Source organism: Salvia hispanica, chromosome 5, assembly GCF_029641045.1.
Source record: "Salvia hispanica isolate PSC_SH4W2 chromosome 5, Shi_PSC_v1, whole genome shotgun sequence".
Classification (NCBI taxonomy): domain Eukaryota; kingdom Viridiplantae; phylum Streptophyta; class Magnoliopsida; order Lamiales; family Lamiaceae; genus Salvia; species Salvia hispanica.
The window spans coordinates 23,351,797-23,369,460 of NC_142696.1; the positions used below are offsets into that span (position 1 = coordinate 23,351,797).

At 36.7% G+C, this 17,664-nt stretch overlaps 1 protein-coding gene across 1 annotated transcript; it reads left to right on the plus strand.

Annotated features, from left to right (window-relative positions):
- The first annotated feature begins 2,634 nt into the window (after positions 1 to 2,634).
- LOC125187128 (high affinity nitrate transporter 2.6-like) lies at positions 2,635 to 4,526 on the plus strand. The gene is made up of 3 exons (XM_048083660.2): positions 2,635 to 3,445; positions 3,507 to 3,622; positions 3,697 to 4,526. The coding sequence occupies exons 1-3, from the start codon at positions 2,693 to 2,695 to the stop codon at positions 4,364 to 4,366; spliced, it is 1,539 nt and encodes a 512-aa protein (XP_047939617.1). The 5' UTR covers positions 2,635 to 2,692; the 3' UTR covers positions 4,367 to 4,526.
- Positions 4,527 to 17,664: the final 13,138 nt, after the last annotated feature.

The window sequence follows — 17,664 nt, forward strand, 5'->3', positions numbered from 1 at the left end:
TCATGTGGTGCACTAGTCAATTATGATTACAGAAAAGAGAGAAAAGTAAAAAGATAATATTTCTGCAATTATAATTTTAGTTGAACGTACCATAATTAATGGTGTAGCTGATAATGTTCTCTGTGACTGGAGTATTTATTTTGTGTGGACCACAAGATTAGCTAGAGAGTTTACCAATACCATCTCGTCTCAATTTTTACTGCTTTCGTTACATATGATATCACCATTCACAAATAAAAATGTGCTATCCAATACATATAAGTCAACTGTGTTACTGCACCAAATTCTTACTTAAAGAAAGAACACCGTTTCAATTAGATATTACTCCGAATTAAGCATCAAAGGAATATTATTGCTATTTCCAGCATAAAAGGGCATGAGATGGAATTGCCAGCACCTAACTGGGAGCATTTTGTCAACCGTTATTAAATTACAAAAATATTTATATAACATAATATATCGTTGACAATTATAAAAAAATCATTTAAACAATCAAGCTTATTATTATTCAACTATGTCTATACTAGTTTAATATCAATGCGAGTTTGATTAATGGTGCTGTGTGCATCACATGTATAAATATATTTCCAGTAACATTTTATTAGATGAACACTGTTAATGCAAATCAAAATGATTAACTCCGTCATTTTACTATGTGCATAAGGAAATGAACTTTGGTGTTTGATTATTATGATTTATGTAGTCTATAATGGGCTGAAGAATTCATCCGCAGTGCTTAATATCTAGTTTGTGCATAATGAATTACATATTTTTTACTATATTCGTTAGTCATTAGGACTTTTTACTACCAAAAAAATGTCAAAATATTTGAGAGATTGGATGTCATTATAGGGGTGGCAAGATGGGCAGCGGGTAATGGGTAACTCCCATCTCGACCCGCTACCCACCGGGTATCGGGTACCCACTACCCGACGATAACGGGAAATGGGGAGGGATCGGGTAGTGTGTTTTAGAGTTTTGCGGGTAGCGGGTATACCCATTACCCGCGCGGGTATACCCGTTAGTCCCGATAATACTCGTTATTATTAGTATTAGCCATATATCATTTTTTAATATTCCCTCCGTTCCATATTAATAGAGGCGTTTCAAATAGTTAAGGTGGAGAAAAAAAGTAAATAGTTAAATAATAATAGTCATATACGCACTCATTTTGAAAAATTAAAAATAAATAGTTAGAATGGAGAAAAAATGAACTAAGAGAGATAATAGTGTAGAGAAGCTTATTTACATTATTATTTTGCCAAAATAAGAGAAGAAAATGAAATGTCTCTATTAAGGCAGAACAATGGGAGTACTTTATATAACCTATGAGTTCTTTTGAAACATTTTTATATTATAACGAACATACAATAGAAAACTCACCGTAACTAGCAATTGAGTGTCCCCTCACTTTTATTTTCAATCTATTCAAAGTTTACCATTGATAAAGTAAATTAGGGAACATTGATGGTTATAATGGTTTTCAAAATATTTATTAGGATTTCAGGTCAGGTACGGGTATCCGCAATGTCGGATACGGGATACCCGACACGGGTATCGGGTAATCCCGTTATTTTGCGGGGCGGATTTTGGGACAAAATTTTTGGCTAAAATCGGGTATGGGTACCCTACTTGTTGGGTGCGGGTACCCGCGGGTAACCCGTTTTGCCACCTCCAAATGTCAATAAACACTTGGAAGCTTCTTGGTATGAAGGAATAGAATAAGAAGGAAATGGAATGCAGATGAGGATGAGGATGAGAATTGAATGTCATTCCATTCTTGTGCTTGGTGAATGCAAGGAATACAAATGGAATGGAATTGTGTAGTGTGTAGTGTGTGTAATTTATGTGTAGTGTGTGCTGTGTGGAAAGAGTGTAGTGTGTGTGGAGTGTATGTGTAGTGTGGATTTTTAATAATTAATAATTAAAAATTCTAAAATTTTAGTTTTATTATAAAATCTAAAAACTATAAAACTGAGTGATATTTTAAATATAATATAATAATTAAAATTTAAAATAAGAAGAAAAGAACACAAGATGGAATGAAATAGCTATTTCTTAGCAAAATGGAAAGAATGACCATTCCCAAAGAAAATGAAATGGTAATTCCAAATAAAATGATGATTCTCGAGATAAAAAAAAATACCATTTAAACAAAGGAATGGAATAGTATTCTATATTTAAACAAAGGAATGGAATAGTATTCTATTCCCTCGTTCCATTCTAGGAATATAATCAAATGCGAACTCTAAATATTGTACAAACTCCAAACTATGATCTTGACCTTTAAAAAATGTCAACAGATTATAAAATAATAGCAACAGAAAATATCAACACAGTGTCAACATTGACACTGTGTTAACATTGTATTGAAATTATATTGACATCAAAATCTTAAAATTTTATACGGTGCTAACATTTTGACACTATATTAAAAAATTTGAAATTGTACAATTTTTCATTTTATAACTTCCCTTCCATTCCATTATATACCAATGGCCCCTGAAGTTAGGAAATGACAACATCCAAATAATAGAATATTGATTAAATTGTTGGCATCAAATTAGAATATGCTCTCACAAACTCTATAAATACCACTCCACCTTCTCCATTTGAGAGCACACCTACAAAACTTAAATCTTCTTCTCTTCACTTCAAATCCTCACTTCCTAGTGTTGAAAGAAAGCCGAAAATGGGCGAAATCAATGTGCCTCTTCCACCCTTGTCCATCACTGCCGACAGTACTAAGTTCTCTCTGCCGGTAGATTCGGAGCACAAGGCAAAAGTCCTGAAAGTCACCTCCTTCGCTCAGCCCCACATGCGATCCTTCCACCTAGCCTGGATCTCCTTCTTCACCTGCTTCATCTCCACCTTCGCCGCCGCCCCCTTGGTCCCCATCATCCGCGACAACATCAACCTCACCCGCTCCGACATCGGCAACGCCGGCGTCGCCTCTGTCTCCGGGAGCATCTTCTCCCGCCTCATGATGGGCGTCGTCTGCGACCTCATTGGCCCCCGCTACGGCTGCGCGGTCCTCAACCTCCTCGCCGCCCCCGTCGTCTTCTCCACCGTCTTCGTCTCCTCGCCCCAGGGCTACGTGGCCGTCCGCTTCATGACGGGCTTCTCCCTCGCCACCTTCGTGTCGTGCCAGTACTGGACCAGCGTCATGTTCAACAGCTCCATCATCGGCACCGTCAACGGCGTCGCCGGTGGCTGGGGCGACATGGGCGGCGGCATCACGCAGCTCCTCATGCCCTTCCTCTTCCACCTCATCAAGATCTCCGGCGCCACCCCCTACACGGCGTGGCGCATCGCATTCATGATCCCGGGATGGCTCCATGTCATCATCGGGGTCATGGTGCTGACCATGGGTCAAGACCTGCCAGATGGCAACCTTAGCACTCTCCAGAAGAGTGGCGATGTTGCAAAGGACAACTTTTCCAAGGTATAGTAATTAATTAATGTCATTAAATCTGTTCAAATTTAATTTAATTATTCTACTGCAGGTATTCCGCCACGCTCTCACAAATTACAGAACATGGGTTTTTTTCCTTCTCTATGGCTTCTCCATGGGAGTTGAACTTTGCATTAACAATGTCATTGCTGAATATTTCTACGACAGGTCAGCTCACTTCGCTATCCTTTTATAAAGTCAAATAATTTACTAAACTGATAAATTAAATTGTTTTGTTTCAGGTTCAACCTGAAGCTACACACAGCCGGAGTAATCGCGGCCACGTTCGGAATGGCGAACTTCTTCGCGCGGCCCTTGGGCGGCTACGCCTCGGACATAGCCGCCAAGAGGTTCGGAATGAGGGGCAGGCTGTGGATCCTATGGATATTCCAAACACTAGGAGGAGTGTTCTGCATGTGGCTGGGGCGCTCCAACTCACTGGTGATGGCCATCGCCTCCATGATCCTCTTCTCCATCGGCGCACAAGCCGCCTGCGGAGCCACGTACGGCATCATCCCCTTTGTTTCCAGAAGATCGCTAGGGCTGATCTCCGGCCTCACCGGCGCCGGAGGGAACTTCGGCGGCGGACTCACGCAGCTCGTGTTCTTCTCCGGCACGCGATTCTCCACCGCGGACGGCCTCACCTACATGGGAGCCATGGCTGTGGCGTGCACGGTTCCGGTTGCGATGATCCACTTCCCGCAGTGGGGGAGCATGTTCCTGCCGCCGTCCAAGAGCGGGAAGCACACGGAGGAGAGCTACTATGCTTCGGAGTGGAGTGAGGAGGAGAGGGAGAGGGGCTTGCACGGCGGCAGCCTTAAGTTCGCCGAGAACAGCCGGTCCGAGCGTGGGAGCCGGGCCGAGATCGCAGCGTCCTTAACCCCGCCGGGCTCCACTCCGCTTCATGTTTAGCCACAACCTTTATTGTTATATTTTGTGTAATCTAAAAGCGTTGTATATCATGATTGGTCGTATTTAGTTGTAAATGTACAACCATGACCGGCGCTTTTTTAATTCTTGTCACTCTATTGTATTTTGTACTTACTGGATATGGATCAAAATGTTGGCTTCTTGCTTCGTTGTTTCGGGGACCATAAATCAAATTAATTATCAGTTCTAGCAAAAAAAACCAAATTCGCTTCTAAATTGATAAAATATTTATTGAAATTCGTTTTCTCTATGTACGTGTGTATAAGTTTGTGTTAAAATGACAACATTTCTTAAAGTGACACCAGCAATTTTATAAACGCTACACAACAATAATATAAACGCTACACAACAATCTATAGATTGCTGTCTAGCGTATTAGATATTGTTGGCTGACAAAAAATTGCTGTAAATTGTTGACTAGTGTATTGGTTTTAGTTGTCTAGTGTATTAGATATTGCTGGCCGAGAAAATTTACCCTTAAGCATTTTTTATGATTGTCACATGACAATTGATTATTCGTCCACGTGTACAAATGATTGGCTAGGAATAGTGATATGGTGTTATTTTAAGAGGTGTTGTTATTTTAACGCACCCTTGTGTGTGTGTGTGTGTGTATATACACAATGACGGACCCAGGATATAAAACCCGTGGGGTCGGACTCGGTTGAAGTTAATACTTACTCCCTCCATCCACGAATCCACGAATAAATGTCCCGTTCACTTTTCGCACCTATCTACATTATTCTCTCTCTTACTTTATCATTTTTCCACTTTAACTATTTATTATCATTTTTACAAAACAAGTGCAAAAAAGTGAACGGGACATTTATTCGTGGACGGAGGGAGTATAAAAGATTTTAAAACTTTTTTTTCTAAATAATACTAATATTTTATATATTTTAGAAAGAATTATAGTGTAAGTAACATTATATTTTGTTATGCAAATTATTGATTTCTACTAATATCCACATCTATAATGAACACATCACATAGTATTATAGTACAATTTAAATATTTGATGTGTTCTTGGATAGTTATATTTCAAAGTATTTATATTTTTTAATTTCTGATATGGTATGTGATTTACCAATATTATCATGCAATTATATTTTTAATTTTTTAAAAGGTACTACTAATAAATTATGATAAGCAAATTTAGTAAATTGTTTTGTATCTACTGAAATTATACTACTGGTAACTATCAAAATAAGAAGAAACTTATAAAACTGTGATGCTATCACACACAAAGAATAGAATACGAATTATGATGATTTCCAAAAAAAATGGATAATAATAATGAATTAAAATATTTAAAAAAAACGCATTTAATAAGCCCAAATACCCAACTCATTTAGCCCAAATCTCAAAATACGTAGTATACTAAATCTCAATAAATGAATATTGAACCAAATCTCATTCTTTCTTCCCGCTATTCATCTTCTTCCCCAAACTTCTGTACTGAATAATTCTCCATCTCTCCTCTTTCTTTGCTTCTGTATTTCCCTTTCCTTCTTTGTTCTCTAATTTCAGTTCTTTTCGATGTTGTGGAGACGATGTCGTGGGATCGGAGGTAGGGATTTTGAAGGTCGGAGGGTTGGGTAATGGTAGATTCCGGCGGTATTCATGGACGGATGGTGGGGTCGGCCGACCCCACCCGACCCCACCTGGGTCCGTCATTGTATATATATATAGGTGTGTGATCAAATTCTAACTATGTTATGGTAATAACTAATAACTAACATCAATTTTGTATGTTAAAAACATCAACACAAAGACATAAATTTATCAATCTTCTTGTGCTGATAAAATTATGTCTTTGTGTTGACATTTTAAATTTATATGTTGTATTGATATAATTATGTCTTTGTGTTGATAATTTTAATGCACAATATTGAAAGTTATTAGTTATTACTGTAAATTAGTTAGCAAACTAACACAACCCTATATATATATATATAATATATATATATATAGGGTTGTGTTACGGTCAGAACAGTGTTACGGTCAGAACGTCAAATCATGTACATTTTATGCACATATAATGTACCACACCCATATGTAATAATGTACCACTCCAAAATAATGTACATTATATGAGGATGTACATTATTTTGGGGTGGTACATTATTACATATGGGGGTGGTACATTATATGTGCATAAAATGTACATGGTTTGACGTTCTGACAATATTTAGCGTTCTGATCTGAATACATCCCTATATATATATATATATATGGGGTGCACTATGGTGCCACCATAGATAGGATAACACCATACCACCAATATAGTCCGTTAGATCTCGTCTATGGACGCCTAGGATTAAGTTTCGTGAAAAAACACGGGTTTGCAGTCTACTGCATTAGATATTGCAGTCGTGGTAAACTGCAATATTGTTGTGGTAAGACTGCAATATTCAATGAACAACACTGCAATCTGGTAACGTAAAATTAGAAATTTCCTATTTTACCCCTCCGTGTTTTTACACGTGGCAGCATGACAAGCACACGATTTTCAGATCCAATGGCCTAAAATGGTGGTATGGTGTTACAATAAAGAGGGTTGTCATCTTAGTACATCCCTATATATATATATATATATATATATATATATATATATATATATTATATATAGGGGTGCACTAGGGTGCCACTATAGTTAAAATAACATCATACCACCAATATAGTCCGTTAGATCTCATCTATGGACGCCTAGGATTAAGTTTCGTGAAAAAACACGGGTTTGCAGTCTACTGTATTAGATATTGCAGTCGTGGTAAACTGCAATATTGTTGTGGTAAGACTGCAATATTCAATGAACAACACTGCAATTTGGTAACGTAAAATTAGAAATTTCCTATTTTACCCCTCCGTGTTTTTACACGTGGCAGCATGACAAGCACACGATTTTCAGATCCAATGGCCTAAAATGGTGGTATGGTGTTACAATAAAGAGGGTTGTCATCTTAGTACATCCCTATATATATATATATATATATATATATATTATATATATATATATAGGGGTGCACTAGGGTGCCACTATAGTTAAAATAACATCATACCACCAATATAGTCCGTTAGATCTCATCTATGGACGCCTAGGATTAAGTTTCGTGAAAAAACACGGGTTTGCAGTCTACTGTATTAGATATTGCAGTCGTGGTAAACTGCAATATTGTTGTGGTAAGACTGCAATATTCAATGAACAGCACTGCAATCTGGTAACGTAAAATTAGAAATTTCCTATTTTACCCCTCCGTGTTTTTACACGTGGCAGCATGACAAGCACACGATTTTCAGATCCAATGGCCTAAAATGGTGGTATGTTGTTACAATAAAGAGGGTTGTCATCTTAGTATATCCATATATATATATATATATAGGGGAGTGTTATATTGCTAACTCAATACCTAATTGCTAACTACAACTAAATAATAGCCATTAGATATTCAAATTAAGAGCCTAGATCATTAACCAAGAAATATCAATACGATCAACAAAAAACGTCAATAAAGCCATATGATTAATTCCATAAAATATCAATAGGGGTATTAATGTCAATTAACTACATGTTTAGTTATAACTAACTTTTAAAAGAAATCCCAAAACTTTAAATTCGTATAACATATATCAAATTAAAGATAATTTTATAAGGATTCCAACGATATCTTATATGCATATGTTCCGACGTCAAAATTTGAAAAAAAAAATCGAAAATTTTTCAATTTTTTCGTAAAGCAGAAATGTCAACATACTATATAAAATATGTCAATATAAGCAATGGGTTAACATTGTTAAAGCATCGTGTTGACATTCTCAAAGCATTGTGTTGATATTTCCGAAACACTATATTGACATTTTCATCTAAAACCCTAATTTGGCGTTTTTTTTTTATCTTTTTTGATTTTATTAATAAAAACGAAAATTACACGTGGCAAATTGTAGACCACACGTTTTCTAAAATCCTATGGCCTTAAATTAGTTGTAGTTAGCAATTAAATGATGAGTTAGCAATTGATCACTCCCCTCTATATATATATATATATATATATATATATATATATATATATATGGATGTATTCAAATCCTTTTCTAATATTATGTTCTATTGTTCTTTTTAATCTTGGCCTTCCATTTTAGAGATCTAATGGCCCAAAATAAAGGCTGATTTATTTACTTTTAATCCTTAAAATTCACGAGAAGGGCTGATTAGTAATACTTAATGGAGTTGGTTATGGTAACTCCTTGATTTTCTCCATATCATGATCCCAGCGGGTTTTTTTACAGAATTAAACGATACACTCTTTTTCTTTCTCGAATCTTTCTCCCTTTTTCTCTGTTGAAGACATTCCAACGTTGAAGACAAGCGCTGTTGAAACATTCTCCGTAAACTATTATTTTTGGTTTGTCGTCGAAAACCGTTTTTGGGAGCAATCGTTGATTGATTTCATTTTCTACAAAATGGAAAAAAGGTAATTAAATTTCTCCATTGTACAATTATAAAACCGATTGGCTCACTTAAATACAGATTAGTTGGAGTAATGGTTCATTGCAAATAATTTTTTGTGATCGATACAATAAGTTTTTATGATCGTTTTCGTAGTCTGTACATGTTTGTATATTTAACGCAAGTTTCATTTATTCCCCAAGGGTTTAGCAATGCTTGGGGGCTAGGGTGTAGTACGTAGTAATTACCACGTCTTCTCTTCAAAGTGAACGAGTTTCAGTTAATCCTCTAGGGTTTACAACTCCGCTGGTTTAGGTAGTTCTTTATACCTATACACGTAATGGACATGTAGCATTATATAATGCCTATAATAGACTCTGTAATGAACGATTAATGATATGTAATGCATATGTTTGCTGAGGCGTTTTTTCTCTCGTTTTATATAGTGCTGTATGTTTGGCGCAAGTTTCATTTATTCCCCAAGGGTTTAACAATCCTAGGGGCTAGGGAGTTTAGGATTTTCAATTCGGTTGGGTTAGGGAGTTCTTTTAACATATACATATACTGGACATGTAGCATTATATAATGCGTATAATAGACTCTGTAATGAACGATTTATGATACGAAATGCATATGTTTGTTGAGTCGTTTTTTCTCTCGTTTTATACAGTGTTGGTTGTACCTAAATGTTCTCCAGATTTGAAGCATATGGTTGGTCAGAAGTTCCAATCGCTTGATTTTGGTTTCGCGTTCTATGATGTATATGCCCGCACTGTTGGTTTTGATACGCGCAAACAAGGCATGAGGAAGACATACGGTGTTACTACTTGGTACTATGTCGTATGCAATAGGAGGGCAGCAAGAAGTCGAGCGAGGGTCATGCTAGCAGCTATACGAGCCGCCTGATTTCAAAGAGAGAAAAGGCTAGAAAGGAGGCGAAAAGACCTCTTAGACAGTGTAAGGCGTGCTATGAGATGGTCCAACACGACTCTAGAAACTGTCCAATGCTTAAAGAGATGGCGAAGGAGAAAGAGCTTTGCAAGGGAAAGAGGAAATCTTGATGTTTTTTGTACCTACTAACATTGTTAGTTTTCGTTTTCGGTCTAGTCTTATTAAAACCAACAGTTTATGCATAATAAATGTGCATTTTTTGGACGTTAATGTGCATTATAAGTGAAGAAATTGTTCATTATTTTGTTCTAGCTGTTAACTTATCACTTTAAACGTTTTATGCATAGTAAATTTGCATTTTAAGACCGTTAATGTGCATTACAATAACAGAAGTTTTCATTATTTAGTTGTAGCATTTAACTTTATATTACAAAAAATTGTGTTAGCCTTGCATTATTAACCTTTTACCGTACATTATCATTCACGAATATGTACATTATTGCAAGCAACGAATGAACTTGTTGTAGATTCCATTTCTGGATCAGGTCATCAATAAGCACATTCTGTTCATTATTCGATTTATTTCTCCAATTAATCCTTAACAAGCCTAGCAAGTGTTCATCAAAATCCAGTTAACTTGTTAGCCTTTTTCACATTATTAATCAGTACATTGGCATTACTTGGATCATTACATACATTATATATGCTTTAGTTATCAAGAGCTATGTATTGTTCAAAACTGGCCAACAAATAAGTCGTCTTTTCTACCTTTTAAAATACATTATCCAAAAAAAACCACATTGTTCAAAAAATGTAAATAGCATTTCAATGACTACTACTCCAATCAATTCAGCCTGTACTCTTCGACCCACTTCTCGAAGACGAACTTAGGCGGCCTCTCCTTCCAAAACTCGGTGGCATATCTATGGTTATTTGCACCTTTGGAGTTATGTGCGGAAGTCAGCAGCGCAGTAGCAACCTTAATTCTGAACATTTCCAAGTCGCCTTAGCACCTCTAGGCTAAGGCGACAGGAATCAAATCATCAATCGCTTGGTCAAAAGCAGTTCGTCGTTGCTTAGATGTTGTAGTACAGAAAGCAAACATAGATGTATAAGTTTGTGTTTTGTAAATGCATAAACCAATGGTCAGTGAAAACATAATGCCAAAAACCTAACAGAGTAATGCTCACATTCCAGCACATAATGCACGAAATTAAATGACATTCACTACACCAAACATCAGTTATGCAAACCAACCCATAGAATCTACAGATCAAACGATGCACAGCCGATGCTAATATAATGCAATGAATCAGACATATAATGTAACTAACAGTAAGTCATGCTTCTCATTTTATAATGCAATAAATTAGACTACTAATGCAGTAATGTCCAATGTGTAATGCAACATACCAAACTAATAATGCCTAATTGAAATTAATACCAATCATAATGCACAGATTAGCCTACATAATTCACAAAACCAACAAATAATGCATCAAAACAGGGGCACCAAGTATGTAACCATCAAATAATTCATGCAATCATATAACATTCAATGAACCAAATACCGATTGCTTATTGATTCTCAAAATTAACCAAAGAATGAACTCAGGAGCATTGAGCTTTTCCAGTTATGCAAACCAACCCATAGAATCTACGAAACACACGATGCACAGCCGATGCTAATATAATGCAATGAATCAGACATATAATGTAACTAACAGTAAGTCATGCTTCTCATTTTATACTGCATTAAATCAGACTACTAATGCAGTAATGTCCAATGTGTAATGCAACATACCAAACTAATAATGCCTAATTGAAATTAATACCAATCATAATGCACAAATTAGCCTACATAATTCACAAAACCAACAAATAATGCATCAAAACAGGGGCACCAAGTATGTAACCTTCGTCATCTGTTGGTTGGCTTGTGTATGTTCTGTCTCTCTTCGTCATTTGTTCTCTGTAAGACACAAAATCGACATCGGTTTCATTCTTGAATCCAAATCCACTACAAACCCAGAAAGCTACCGAAAACAACGCAATTTTACAGAATCGAAAACAAAACCGACCAAATCAGTAAAGGTTTGAACCCTAAAATCGACGAAACAAAAAAATAACTCAGAAATCAACTACACACTTCAATAATGGGAAGAACCCTAAATCAAATGCTCACAATCTCATATTTTCCAAAAGAAAACAACCACAACTTTTGTGCATTATTCGAATCGAAGTTCAATGGACGCTAAAAACTGTGAATCGCTTACTACGTTGTCTCCTAAAAGTAGACAATCGACGATTAGGAGTGTTTCTAACTCAAGAAAGGGATTTTTGAAGCACACCGTTTTTGTTAGTTCCTCTTTAATCGACGACCGGCGGCACGCTCAAAACAAAATCGAAACTTTGTAGTTGTGAATCATCGATCCACGGTGCTCTTCACAACGAGAATCGACGGTGAGTGCATTTTCGACAGTGAAACGGCGTCGAAGGGTTGAATAAACGGTGAAAATCGTCTTTTGGATTGATTTTGGTGGGAGGAAGTGGCGGCTAGGATTTGGAAATGGGTGGGAATTGGGGGAGACGAGATTGAGTCGTGGGTTTGAGGAGTGATACGATTGGAATGAGAGAGAGAGAGTGAGTAGATGGAAGGTCTATGAAAATCCCACTGAAATCTCGCTCCTTCCGTTTTAATTCATGGTTGTTTTACAATTTTACCCATATAATGCACAGAAACAATCTAATAATGCAACACGGGATGATTTTGTGAGGCTTCATCTAATCCATCCATCATACTAATCTAATGGTTGATATTAATAAAGAAATAGACTCTAAGGGGGCAATAGGACCCTAATGCTCCCCTATATATATATATATATAGGGTCTTGTTAGGTTGAGATTATTTAGCTAAATTGAGAAATGAGATGCAATATGGGCCACTAATCCACAAGCTAAACAAAATGTCAACAAATACAACATTATGTCAACAAGGGGGTAAAATTGTAATTTCTTTAATAAAAAAAGCGTGAAACATCCAAACTGATTTCAAACCAATTTCTAAAATTTCTCTAAAATCTCTCTTCCAAAATCTTCAAATCTTCATCTGCAAAATCTCGCTGATCTTCAAAATTCAAAACGTAAACATTCAAAATCTCGCTGATCTAAATGACGAATGAAGAGGAAAATCTGAAAGACGGATTGGTAGGAAGAGAGGCGGTAGACGCCGCTGGAGGCTTCTCGGAGGAGGATTAGTCGCTCGTTGATGAAGATCGGGAGGGTTTCGGTGGTGGAGGAGAGGAGGAAGGTGAGTCTGTACACGAAGAGACCTAATCGCATCTCGATCCCCGATTTGTCTAATCCGATGTTGATGTAGATCGTGCCGAGCACGATTCCGACTCCTATGGCTTGCAATGTGTTGCTGACGAGCAATTGTTCGTTCTGTAAATCAATTTCCAGAATCGGAAGGATAGGAGTGTGATTTCGTGGATTCTCGAGCTTCCAGATCTGATTTTGTGTTCAATTGGAGGAGGAGAGATGGATTCGATTGATTTTTCCGGCTACTGCTCCGGCTGTTCTAGTGGTTGGAGGTCGGTGAGGATTTCCATGGCAAATTTGAGGGGATCGAGCTAGGGGGGACGGTGAAGCTGTTGGAGAGGAGGAAGGCTTCGAGGGAGAAGTTGTCGCCGTGGTGGATCACGAAGCAGCAGCAGCCGCCGCAGGGCGTGCCGCCGGAGCTCTTCTCCGTGCTGTAGTAGGTGAAGAGAGCGTTTGTGCCGTTTTGGAGCCACCAGCAGCGCAAGGGGGCGGCAGAGGTGGTGGAGCTCGATCGGATTCTCCAGGTGTTTGATGAATTGATTCAGAAGGTGTGTGCGTTTATGCGTGTGAAAGTTTAGAGTGAATTGTCTCTCTAATCTAATTATTAAGATTCGATTTTTTTCCAGAATAAAATGTTCTTTTTTCTTGTTTATAGTGATGGTTGAATGTGTTCTGTTTTTCTAGCAAATGTTTAATTTCTTTTCAATGAGGGATTTTTTTTGGTGGATTGTTTTTCTTATTCTTGAGCTGAAATTGTTCTTGATGGAGTTGCTGTCTTACTTAATTCTGCTGATTTTTTATTGGTCTTGATATCTTACCATATCTAATCTCTCTCTCTGTTTGCCTCTTGAGCTAAGATTTCCATAGCTTCTTGGTTCCTGAAAGAAACATATTGATCTATTTGAGAGAAAGAGTGAGAGAGAGAGAGAGAGGAAAACATCTTGATCTTGTAAGGAATAGAGTGAAAAGCAGCACTCTCAATATTGATGATGACGATGATGATGTGCAGAGCCATAAAATAGTAGTTATCTTTTAATTACAAGAATTGTTTTAGTTGTTGACACTATATACAAGTTGTTGACAAGATGTTGACATTTCGCCTTCCGATATGGAAGGCGAAATGGAAGGCTTCTCGATCGACGTTGCCGAGTTCCCCAATTTCTTAGGCGTCATTCTGCTCGATAGCATTGATTTCAACGATCTCTTTCTCGGAATCGAAGACGGCGACGTTTTGCCCGATCTCGAGATGGATGCCGAGAGCTCCTCGCCGACAGCATTGATTTCTACTCTTTGTTGGATTTTGTAGTGAGATTTGCAATTTTACTCATTTTTCCTGAATTGGAATTTGTAGATCTAAAAATTGGAACAATAAGATTTGTGAGATATTGAATCCTTGTGTCGAAATTGTTAAATTTTTTAATTGACTAATAGATTTTGTGTATGTTGGTGGAAGCTCTGCGATGTTTCTGAAAGTAAGTAATATGTCAGCTACACTTTCAAGTCATGTCAACTACACGTAAAAGTCATGTCAACAATTATATGTCATGTCAACTACACTTTCAAGCCATGTCAACTACACTACAAGCTATGTCAACAATAATTATAAGCCATGTCAACTACACTTTCAAACCATGTCAACTATACGTACAAGCCATATCATATCAACTGCACACACATATAATGTCAACTATGTGTACAATCCATGTCAACTACACATCAAATGTCAACAACTATGTAGTTGACATCAAATGTCAACAACTGTGTAGTTGACATAAAAAAAAAATTAAAATTGAAAAAAATTAAATTTTTTTTAAAAAAAAAATAAATTTTTTTTTTTTTTTTTTTAAATGTAAAAGAAATTCAAAAAAAAAACATGTCAACTACACGTACAAGTCATGTCAACTACATGCACAAGCCATGTCAACAATTATAAGTAATGTCAACTACACTTTCAAGCCATGTCAACTACATGTACAAGCCATGTCACGAAATTATAAGTCATGTCAACTACACTTTCAAGCCATGTCAACTACACTTTCAAGCCATGTCAACTACATGTCAATTGATATGTGAATTATAACTGTTATTTTTTAGTTGTTGATATTTTAATACGAGTTGTTGACATTCGATATTCCGCCATTTTAGAAATGAAATGACGATAATACCCCTAGTTGGCATAATCATGTCAACTATACACATATAATGTCAACTATAAGTTGTTGACATTTGATGCAGCCACTCATTCATAATTTTCGTGCGATGTCAACAGCGTGTAGTTTATGTCAACTAGGGGTATTATCGTCAATAGCTTGCACATCAAATGTCAATAGCCTGCATCAAATGTTAACAACTTATAGTTGACATTATATGTGTATAGTTGACACGAATTGTATATGTAGTTGATATGATTTGTTTATATAGTTGACATGGATTGTACACATAGTTGACATGAATTGTAAATGTAGTTGACATTATATGTGTGTAGTTAACATTAATTGTATATGTAGTTGACATAGATTATATAGGTAGTTGACATGCATAGTTGATATTAAAAAGGGGAGATAACTAAATCTTAGCAACTAATTTTCAAATGAGAAATATTACCAAACAATAGAGTGCAAAATATTTCATGCTTTAATTTGGAGAAATAAAAGAGAGAGACACGTAACATTTGCCTCAAAAGCAGAATTCTTTACGTATTTTCCGTTCCTTTCATACTTGATAAATCATCCAACAACAATAAAAAAATTGTACATTTAACATTTCTTCAATATCGAGAATATCAAATGTCAACAACTAACAAATAACACTTATAATTGACATATCAATACCGAAAATATCGAATGTCAACAACTCGTATTAAAATGTCAACAACTAAAAAATAACACTTACAATTGACATATCAATACCGAGAATATCGAATGTCAACAACTAAAAAATAACACTTATAATTCACATATCAATAGCCAAAATATCAAATGAACTAAAACAAAGTTGAGATATCACAGTTAACAGGCAAGAAAAAGCAATAAAACTGCTAGACATTCAATTCAATCATCAAATAAAAGTTCAATCATCAAATTGGTCAATCATCTGCGTCGGACTCACTACCAGAGGAACTCCCTGAATCAGAATTTGTAAAAAACAAGCTCAAACGAATGAACATCTGTTTCTGTTTCCGTTTTCCATACTTTCACCCCAACACAATGTAGAAACGCAAGAAGAATCAGTATCAATACCACTCGAGGATGACGAATCGCTGCTTGAGCTGCCAGAACTGCTTGAGCTACTGCTGCCATTGCCTCTACCATCATTCTCCTGTCCAACAACACCATCATTCTCCTGCCCAACAACACCTTCTTTCACAAACTCAATCTCCACAACAACAGGGAAACTCGTTGCTGGCATATCGTCATCAATATCTACATCTTCTTCATCATTTTGTTTCATCATCTTGCCACAATCATCATTCTTGTCGCTCAATGCGCCCTACACAACATTACCAACAACATGAATAAACAGTGAAAACACCACAAAAAAGACAAAATCTTGATGCAAATTTAACTTACCACATCAGCATCAGTAACAGGACTGGAGAGCAGCTAGATTGTTGTTCATCATCAACGCTTGCCGCTTTGTCTTGCTCACCATCTTCTTCGAATTGGTCACAAACCGATCAAGTTCCCACAGCGTTTCCGTATCAAGAGCCTCAATATCAAGCTCAATTTCATTGACATCCTGTGCCAAATGCTCATCCCTCTTCCTGATTATCTGTACAAGTTGAGCCATCTTCTCTTGGGGTAAATTCTGTAATCCAAATCCAAGTTTTGTTGACATCCAATTCCTGATAATACTTCCAATTCTATAAACAAATCAACAATTAAGCTTGCAAAAAATTCAAATCCTATAACAAAAGCAAATATTGGAAAATCAATCTCTCAAATGAGTTCACATCCAATACAATTGAATCATCTACTGCAAAAATATGGTAATATGGTTGCAACAGAAGCAAAAATCTCATAAAAATGTTGATAGCAAAAACACAAGTTAATAGCAACTCATCAAATCATGATCAAGGAAAAACAACTACTTAGTCTACAGTCATCATAGCAAGCACTACAAGGCAAAAAAAAAAAAAACAGAGACGTATCAAAATGCCTCTATTTTACAGAAATCAGTAAAATTTCACATTAATTAAAATTAAAATTCATAAAATCGGCAACAACAAGTTTTACAGAGGAAGAATTGCAAGCGAATTAGACTAGGAGGTAATTAAACCTAGTAATCGATGCTTCTAGCGAATTCTGGACCAGCAATCGAATCACGTCGCTCGCAAAGCATCAAATAGCTCTCTCTGTCGAATAGCATCAAATTCTGGATACATGCTCCTTCACACCGATGTCGGCGATGCGCTTCGACACATCCGCCGTGGAAGACGACCAAAGCTCGCGCACAGGATCTGAAGTCAGCGGCGGTGGAAGACGATTCATGATGTTCAGAGTGAGAGTTTTGACGGAAGGATCATGAATAAGCCCCTGCAATTACCATTCTGCCCTTTCAAAATAAATTAATCTAAAAATATTTTTTGTGTGGTAAAATCTGGACCACTCATTTAATAAAA

Excerpts from the sequence above, each read along its gene's own strand:
- LOC125187128 (XM_048083660.2), top strand. The coding sequence starts at position 2,693 with ATGGGCGAAATCAATGTGCCTCTTCCACCCTTGTCCATCACTGCCGAC. Across the intron at positions 3,446-3,506 it reads CAAAGGACAACTTTTCCAAG|GTATTCCGCCACGCTCTCAC; the intron begins GTATAGTAATTA and ends ATTCTACTGCAG. Across the intron at positions 3,623-3,696 it reads GCTGAATATTTCTACGACAG|GTTCAACCTGAAGCTACACA; the intron begins GTCAGCTCACTT and ends GTTTTGTTTCAG.